The sequence below is a fragment of the Manihot esculenta genome, chromosome 6 (genome assembly GCF_001659605.2).
Source record: "Manihot esculenta cultivar AM560-2 chromosome 6, M.esculenta_v8, whole genome shotgun sequence".
Taxonomy (NCBI): Eukaryota; Viridiplantae; Streptophyta; class Magnoliopsida; order Malpighiales; family Euphorbiaceae; genus Manihot; species Manihot esculenta.
In genome coordinates, this window is record NC_035166.2 from 17,443,279 (window position 1) to 17,451,975 (window position 8,697).

General features: G+C 31.9%; 1 protein-coding gene across 3 annotated transcripts; it reads left to right on the forward strand.

Moving 5' to 3' along the window:
- The first annotated feature begins 2,243 nt into the window (after nt 1-2,243).
- LOC110617102 (potassium channel AKT1-like) lies at nt 2,244-8,256 on the forward strand. Of its 3 annotated transcripts, none has more exons than XM_043957545.1 (11): nt 2,244-2,538; nt 3,712-4,077; nt 4,218-4,275; nt 4,359-4,679; nt 4,772-5,017; nt 5,123-5,221; nt 5,382-5,414; nt 5,532-5,717; nt 5,854-6,048; nt 6,167-6,242; nt 7,166-8,256. In XM_043957545.1, the coding sequence occupies exons 1-11, from the start codon at nt 2,351-2,353 to the stop codon at nt 8,032-8,034; spliced, it is 2,637 nt and encodes an 878-aa protein (XP_043813480.1). In that variant the 5' UTR covers nt 2,244-2,350; the 3' UTR covers nt 8,035-8,256. The 3 variants fall into 3 exon arrangements, with proteins under 3 accessions (XP_043813480.1, XP_043813481.1, XP_043813482.1); XM_043957546.1 differs by lacking the exon at nt 2,244-2,538 and adding an exon at nt 2,946-3,406; XM_043957547.1 differs by lacking the exon at nt 2,244-2,538 and adding an exon at nt 2,946-3,386.
- The last annotated feature ends 441 nt before the right edge of the window (nt 8,257-8,697 follow it).

Genomic DNA, 8,697 nt, shown 5'->3' on the forward strand with positions numbered 1-8,697 from the left:
TTTACACTTGTATATAAATTATTATTATTTTATTTTCTAAACTACTAATAAAAAATATATCCCTCCCAAGATGTTTTAATAGTTGTTATACACTGTGAGAACCATACAATTCTACCTCACCTTTTGATAATATTTTTATAATATTTTTTTTTAAAAAATAGAGATAAAAAATTAAAAAAATAATATAAAATCTCTCAAATTTATTTAAATATATTTATTATTAAATCATTTTTATATCATTATCATCTATGTAAAACGAGAGACATTAATATTTTTTTTTAAAATAAAATTTAAACTATTTGTTTACAGAAAACATTCTGTATTTAAAATTACTTTTAATAAAAAATATTTTATATTTGTGATATGTGACAGTGATTTAACAATTTAATGAAACTTTCTGTATTTAATAAATTTGAATTTTAGAATTCTAATCATGCTACGTATGGAGTAAATATTTATTCATTAATTTTAATGAAACTTTTGTTAAATACAGAAAGTTTAATTTTATATTAATCATGCTACGTATGGAGTAAATAATTTTGTTAAATAATAAAATATTTTATAATTAAAATTAATGGAAAAATTAAATAATAAATATAAAAAAATATTAATAATATTTTAATATATTTTTAAAATTAATAATTTTTTTATACTATATAAATTAAGTATTATTATTATTTTTTATCTTCCCACCAGTAATTGAACACTTGCCCTGCTTCTTGTCCCATTCTCTCTATCTCTTTTTCCCAGATTCATCCCTTTCTCGTGTTCTTAGTTTTTTTTTTCCTTTTTTTAATTTTTTGTGTTTTTGTTTGGAAATGTATTTTTAATGTTGATAAATTTTAAAATATGAAACAACGTTTTTTATTTTAAAAATTATATACATTGTTTATTATTATTAGTATTATTAAAGAATTGAATTTTTTAGCAAGTACTACATTAAATTTAATTAAGCCAATATAAATTAATTTCTTAATTTAATCATAAAGCTTATCTAAAATTTATGTAAAATTGAATTATCGTGTATTGTCATATTTTCATTAAAGCTTCACTTCATTAAAATATAAAAAAAAGCTATTTCTTTACTTTTATTCAATTTTTATATAATGATTTTGATTTAATCTTTATACATCTAATTAATTAATCAGATTTTTCTATTGTCTTTTCTTTTTTTTTTTTTCACATAACAAAGACTGCTAAATCAGAAATTATCCTTTTAAAGTAGCAAATTTATAAAATGATATTTTTATTACTTTCATCCTTCATTTAGCATAACTCATTTTTTAATAAAAAAATTTTGATAATTTTTTAAAAATTATATAAAATTAAATTTTTTTAAATAAAAAAATTTTAACGTTAAGAAGAAGTAAATTATTTTATTTTAATAAAAAATTGCTAAAAAGTAAAATTTTTCTAAAATTTTTTATTCCAGACGAAAAATCAGTGTGTTAACCTATTCCATTCAGTTGATTAATTAGAGAATTTTGTGATATTAAGCGAATTTTGGAATATACTAATGAAAAAATGTTTGATTTTAGTTATTTTGTTATAAATTTTAAAAAAATATATTAAAATATTATATAATTTAAAAAATTTATTAAAAAATCACTGATGGTGTAGAGAAAGAAACCCTACGTTTAGAAATTAATAATGCAAAAATTTTATTAAAAAATATTTTTTTTGCAAAAATTTTATTAAAAAATATTTTTTTATTGAGATCAGGATTAAAACTGCCATCTTTTTCATACTTTGTAAACGTATAATTATAAAAAAAACCTGTTGAAATAATTTTTTTAAATTTATATTGAAAGATATTTATATTGAATATATTTTAAATTTTTATATTATAATTATTTTTTAAAATTAACGGTAAAATGAATTAATAATTTTTTAAAAATTTTAAAATATTTTAATATAATTTTTAAAATTAAAAAAAAAATTAACGAGTTTTTGATATTAAAGGGTGAAATATTAAATTTTCCTATGCTAAACAGGAAAGAAAGATTTGCGTGGGCCACGAGCAGGGGCAAACTGGTCAAAAGAAGCATTCTTGAAAATGAAGAATTGGACAACGAACAGAAGAGCAGAGACTCTGCAGTGGTGAGGTCACTGTGTAAGAAAGAGAGAAAATTATTTATGGTTCCAGCAAAGGGTCCAGAGATCCCATGTATTTATATATACGGGACAACGCAATACCAAAGCAAGACGCAGGCTGAAAATAACGACAATAACAACCGATACAACACATACAAAGCAAGCCCCGCCTCGTCTCCCCTCGCCTTGCCTCGCAGGCTGCAGGCATAGGGAAGATAACCCAATAAAAAAAAAAGCTTTCTTTCGTCGATCAAGAATGGATAATCTGCGTAACAGAGGAGTCTTTAGGGTTTCTGTGTGCGGCCAAGAGGAGTTAGAACAGTTGTCTAGAGATGGCAGCCATTATAGCCTCTCTACTGCTGTTTTACCTTCACTTGGTGCAAGAAGTAATCGCAGAGTCAAGCTCAGGAGATTCATTGTATCTCCTTATGATCGTCGTTACAGGTGATTATCATCTGTGGTTGCTTTCTTTTTTGGTTTTCATCATTTTGTTTATGATTTTAAGCTTGTTTTTATTGGTTTATTTTAAACCTGGTTGTATTGACTTGAGTGCTATTATTGGATATTTTCTGCATTTTTTAATTTTCGGCGATGTGTAAAACAATGGCATTGAATCTCGTGTTTCTTTTGTTTAATACTAAAAGCTTTTTTCTTTTTTCTTTTTTTTTTCTTTATCTTTCTGGGTTCTTCTTGGTGGGGTGGGGGATTTCAAAGTTCTTCTTTGTCATTTTGTGTTTATTGCTGTAATTACCTGTTTCTGTGCATTTTGTTTCAACTTCCTTTTGCTCTTTTCTTGTTTTCTTTTGTTTTTTTTTCTCTTAACCTTGTCTGCTGGAAAAGGGTCTCCTGGTTTTTCTATCAGTAAATATATTTTTTATCTATTTTTTTTTTCTGGGTGGGAGTTTGGGAGTCGGGTGGACAAGGTTGGTTTCTGAAATCTTCGGAATCAATTTAAGCCTTTCTGAATCTTCCTTCACCATTTGCTGGAACTATCAGATTTAACTTTTTTTCTGAGAGTTCTATGTTACTTGATTATTTGCTTAGATTCTTAGCCAAACATGATGGCCCTTTTCCTGGTTGATTATTCTTTGGCAATCAAAGATATTGTTAACTTATTTTGAACTTTTTTGGTGGTTCTTCACATGGGTTTGAAATACTGGGAATCCTAGTCTAAAAGAGAGAGAGATCTAATAGTAAATTTTTAGTGGGTTAGGATGATTTTGTTGAATTGTCGCCAAGTCATACCAGAGATACACCTAATTGGAGGCCCTGCAAATCTTCTGGTTTGACTGGTAAAGATAGCTTTCTTCAGGTACTTTTATTATATGTTTTTTGCTTTCTTTTCCACTTTATGCAATGCCCATTTGCAAATTTTATATTTTTTTCCCCACTTTTTGATGTCAAAATAGAAAATAATGGAACTTGGGGAAACATTGGGCTTTGACTTGTATTGCATTTCTGGAATGATTTCAGATAGTAAGCAATCAGCAGCAGAGTTTTATCTACTTGCAATTTCACTTATTTTGCATTTTCTGTGGCATAAAAATGTATAGTAGTTGTAGAGAATAAGGAACAAGTATTCTAAAATTAGCTTAAGGCTTTAATTGAATCTTGCAGAATATGGGAGACTTTTCTTGTTGTTCTGGTCATCTATACAGCTTGGGTATCGCCCTTTGAATTTGGATTTCTCAAGAAACCTGAGGGACCACTCTCCATTGCTGATAATGTTGTAAATGGATTCTTTGCTATAGACATTGTTCTTACGTTCTTTGTGGCTTACCTCGACAAGACGACCTACTTACTTGTGGACGATCCGAAAAAGATTGCTTGGAAGTATACTAGGTCCTGGTTTGTTTTTGATTTCATATCCACAATCCCATCTGAACTTGCTCGGAAGATCTCCCCTAAACCATTCCAGTCATATGGCTTGTTCAACATGCTTCGCCTTTGGCGACTTCGAAGAGTTAGTGCTCTATTTTCCAGGTAAAAGGTTTCTCCCTCAGGTAGCTTTGAACTTTAACCAAACTGAAAATTTTGGGCATTGTCAGTTTGATGCAGCCGTGAAGTAAGTGTTTTATTTGTTATAAGTGTTAGTAACTCAGCAATATAATTTCTTTTAACAGATTGGAGAAGGATAGGAACTATAATTACTTCTGGGTTCGATGTGCCAAACTTATTTGTGTAAGTATTCAAGTCAAGCATGGTTTCAGTATGAATTACAATTCCAGTTATTCGATCTTATTAGTATGTGATGCTCTCTGTAGGTCACTCTTTTCGCAGTTCACTCTGCTGGATGCTTTTATTATCTTATTGCTGCTCGTTATCCTAACCCTGAAAAGACGTGGATTGGAGCATCTTTGGGGGACAATTTTCTTCAACAGAGTGTATGGATCCGATATGTGACTTCAATGTACTGGTCTATTACTACTTTAACAACTGTTGGTTATGGTGATCTCCATCCTGTGAATACAAGGGAGATGATCTTTGACATCTTCTATATGCTCTTTAACCTTGGATTGACAGCATATTTGATTGGAAATATGACCAATTTGGTTGTTCATGGGACCAGTCGAACTAGAAGATTTGTGAGTAATCCTTATTCATTGAAATGGTAATCATGCTCTCCAATTCATGAATTCATTATTCATAGATTCCCCTGTATTTTCGAAATTCCCAGCGAGATGCCATACAAGCAGCTTCGAGTTTTGCTCAGAGGAACCAACTGCCTCTGCGCCTGCAAGATCAGATGCTTGCACATCTATGTTTGAAGTTCAGGACTGATTCAGAAGGACTTCAGCAGCAAGAAACTCTTGATTCCCTTCCAAAAGCAATTCGTTCTAGCATTTCACATTATCTCTTTTACTCACTCCTGGACAGGGTGTACTTATTTCGTGGGGTTTCCAATGACTTACTTTTCCAACTGGTAATTCACCCAAAAATTTGTGTTACTTTAGTACTTGATTTGTATAATAAATTCGTTAAATAGATGTTTGTGTTTGTTTTTTTTTTCTGCAAATGAATTCCAAAGGTTTCGGAGATGAAAGCTGAGTATTTTCCCCCCAAAGAAGATGTCATTTTGCAGAATGAAGCACCAACAGACTTCTATATACTTGTTACTGGCGCCGTGGTAAAGACACTTTCCCTGATTTTTACCTATGTGCAACTTGAAACTGAAGTTAGGTCCACTCTGTTGCTAGTAGAGGCACATATTCCATCAAAAAATAATATGTACAATTTTAAGTAAAGTTTATCAAATTGAGGTCTCTAATTGCTGAATTTTTTAACAGGATCTTCTTGTTTACAGAAGTGGAGGTGAACAGGCAAGTCCTGCTTGAAAATCTCCAAAAGTATTTTTCTTAAAAGAAAATACTTATGGCATCAAGATTGTAGTTTTATAATTCATTTTCTAATGAAGAAATTATGTTGGATCATTGCAGGTTGTTGGGCAAGCAACAAGTGGTGAGCTTTGTGGTGAGATTGGGGTGCTTTGTTATAGGCCACAGCTTTTTACTGTGCGCACCAAAAGATTGAGCCAGCTACTAAGACTGAACCGTACTACATTCTTGAACATTGTTCAGGCCAATGTTGGAGATGGGACCATAATCATGAATAATCTCCTTCAGGTCAGTAGATGCAAATCAACCCGGTGAAATTGAATCCATGAATACCAACCTTTCTTTAAACATGGAGGTTTCCAAAAAGTTAGCTTGTATTTGCTTGTGAACTTTTCTAATGTTTTATACTTCTGCGGTGGGGCAGCATTTGAAAGAACAAAAGGACCCACTTATGGAGGGAGTTTTGCATGAGACAGAGAACATGCTAGCTCGCGGTAGAATGGACCTACCTCTCAGTCTATGTTTCGCTGCACTTAGGGGTGACGATTCCTTGTTACATCAGTTGTTAAAAAGGGGATTGGATCCAAATGAATCAGACAACAATGGGAGGTCGGCTCTGGTATGTGAAAGTGAAACTTGTAACCATTTCCTTTCCCCATATTAATGTGTTTTCTCTATATTACTGATGCTCTCTCTATCTCTATCCTCTCTGCTCTCCAAAACATTATGTCTATTAGCATATAGCTGCATCAAAGGGAAGCGAAAACTGTGTGCTTCTTTTGCTGGATTATGGGGCAGATCCTAACTGTAAAGGTAATTTCTATTCTAATGCTGAATCCATGATAAGTGCAGTTGCGTTTAAATCATTTTCCATAGCTTTTATTTTCACAAATTCAACTTTTTTTATTCTCTCCTCCCACATTGTTTGGCTAGCATGGATTGCTGATTGTGATGTACAATTATATTCCAATCAGTTGTCGGTTTGTTGACTTTGCAACTATCTCCTTTCTTTATTTGGTAAGAAATCAGTAGAAAATGATTGGAGTTGACCTTCTAATACTTTATCCAGAAAAGCTAGCTGGTCCACGTAATATGTGGAAGGCATGCTCCGTCCAATCTCATTTCGGGAAAGTTTTATAAAGTGAACTTAGTAGTAATTTGAAATAATATAATATCAGGGTGTGCAAGATTTAGTCATCAGATCAGAGTTGTTTTTTTAATGCATAAGTCTCATTCTGCTATGAAAGATCTGGCAACCTGTTAGCCATAATCTTTATTAGTAAATATTTACCTTATCCAGAATTGTTTCTTGCCTGTTGACTTTTCTTTTAAAAATTCATTTTAAATCTGAGTTCTGTCAGTCAATGCAACTGCAGTTATGACAGTTGATGGGAGAAGACTTCATTTCAGTTGACCACATTGCTTGTCATTTTTAAGTTACACCTAGAGGAACGAGTTGATGGATCAAGCTGATCCATATTAATGTAGATTAATAGGATTATTTAATTAATTTCTAAATGTGCTTTTACTATTTTATCCTTCTGAATTTTTTTTTAAACAATGTGTTTACCTCCAAAAACATGAAGAGAAAGTGACTTTTTTATCTTTGTGGAATCCAATCAATCCGCACTAAATGTGGATCAAATCCCTCAATCAGTTTCCTTCTTCAAAAGGTTTATATGCACAATTTGGAAAGGGTAGAGCCAGTTTTCTAATTAATTTGGATGTTATTGCAGACTCAGATGGGAATGTCCCAGTGTGGGAGGCAATGCTGGGTGGTCATGAAGCTGTAGCCAAACTGCTGATAGAAAATGGCGCAAGCATAAATTTTGGAGATGTAGGTCATTTTGCATGCACAGCTGCCGAGCAAAATAGCTTGAACTTGCTCAAGGAAATTGTTCGGTATGGCGGGGATGTCACATCCCCTCGGAAGAGCGGAACCACAGCCCTCCATGTTGCAGTTTGTGAAGACAACACTGAAATAGTAAGGTTTCTCTTAGAACAAGGTGCTGATATTGACAAACCAGATATCCACGGTTGGACTCCCCGGGATCTAGCCGATCAACAAGGACACGAAGAAATAAAATTCATTTTCCAAACGTGTAAAGAACCTAAAGCTCAGCCTGTTGTTACAATTCCTGAAAACAACGAGCCTGGAATTCGATATCTTGGGAGGTTTACAAGTGAGCCGACTATCCGACCCGTGTCTCGGGATGGTTCATTCTCAGCTACAGACGGTTCATGGAGCCAAAGCCGTCCGAGACGCAGAACTAATAATTATCACAACTCACTCTTTGGGATGATGTCTGCTGCTCACAAGGGGGAGAAGGAATCACCATTCCCAGTTGGTCACATTATAGCTGCTGACAATTATGGAGCTAATCCTCCAAGAGTGATAATTAGTTGCCCAGAAAAAGTAGAAATTAAAGGGAAGCTTGTTTTACTGCCCAAGAGCTTGCGGGAGTTGGCAGAGATTGGTGCTAAGAAATTTGGTTTGACAAATGCCAAAGTTCTTAGCAAAGAAAGAGCTGAAATTGATGATATTGAGGTCATAAGAGATGGTGATCATATTTTAATTGCAAGTGATCAAACAAAAGAGACTTAACTGCCATAACTCCCTGCCTGCAGCCACTTGATCAAACATGAGACTAACCGCCAAGACTCCTTGAGACAACAGTTCGGGTTATTATTTTAACCTGTCGCATTGAACATTCGCCTTATCTATTTTTTGTTTTGTGGACAGGTGATGTGATGAGGCCCTGTTTGGAATACCAAAAATAAGAGAGAAGAAAAGTTGTAAAGTAAAATATTTATTCTTTTTTTTTTTCTGAGCAACGTTTGGAATTAAAGATAAAGAAAGAAAAATAAAAGTAGAGGGAAAAATGAGTAATTGTGAATCCGATCTTGATTTAGTTTAATTTCATTAAAAACCTTTAATTTAAGAGAATTTGGTTTAAATAAAAAAAATATTAATTTAATTTTTAATTTTACTAAAATTTTGATTTTTAGTTTATAAAATCGAACTGACCCACGTCACTTAGCCACTTAGCATGGTTGCATGTTATTTTTATTACAAGTAATTATATAGATAACGACTTTAGTGATCTAAATAATTATTAATATATAACTATTCATTATAAAAATTTAAAAACAATTTAAATAATTAAGCAGTAATGATTTATTTTGTTAGCTAAATTAAATTATTATATTATTATTTTTTATAAAGTAAAAATATATAAATTTTATATTTACTCTGCTATAAAATTTT

Coding starts and splice junctions, on each gene's coding strand:
- LOC110617102 (XM_043957545.1), top strand. CDS start 2,351: ATGGATAATCTGCGTAACAGAGGAGTCTTTAGGGTTTCTGTGTGCGGC. Junction 2,539..3,711: donor CCTTATGATCGTCGTTACAG/GTGATTATCATC, acceptor TGAATCTTGCAG/AATATGGGAGACTTTTCTTG. Junction 5,222..5,381: donor TACTTGTTACTGGCGCCGTG/GTAAAGACACTT, acceptor ATTTTTTAACAG/GATCTTCTTGTTTACAGAAG.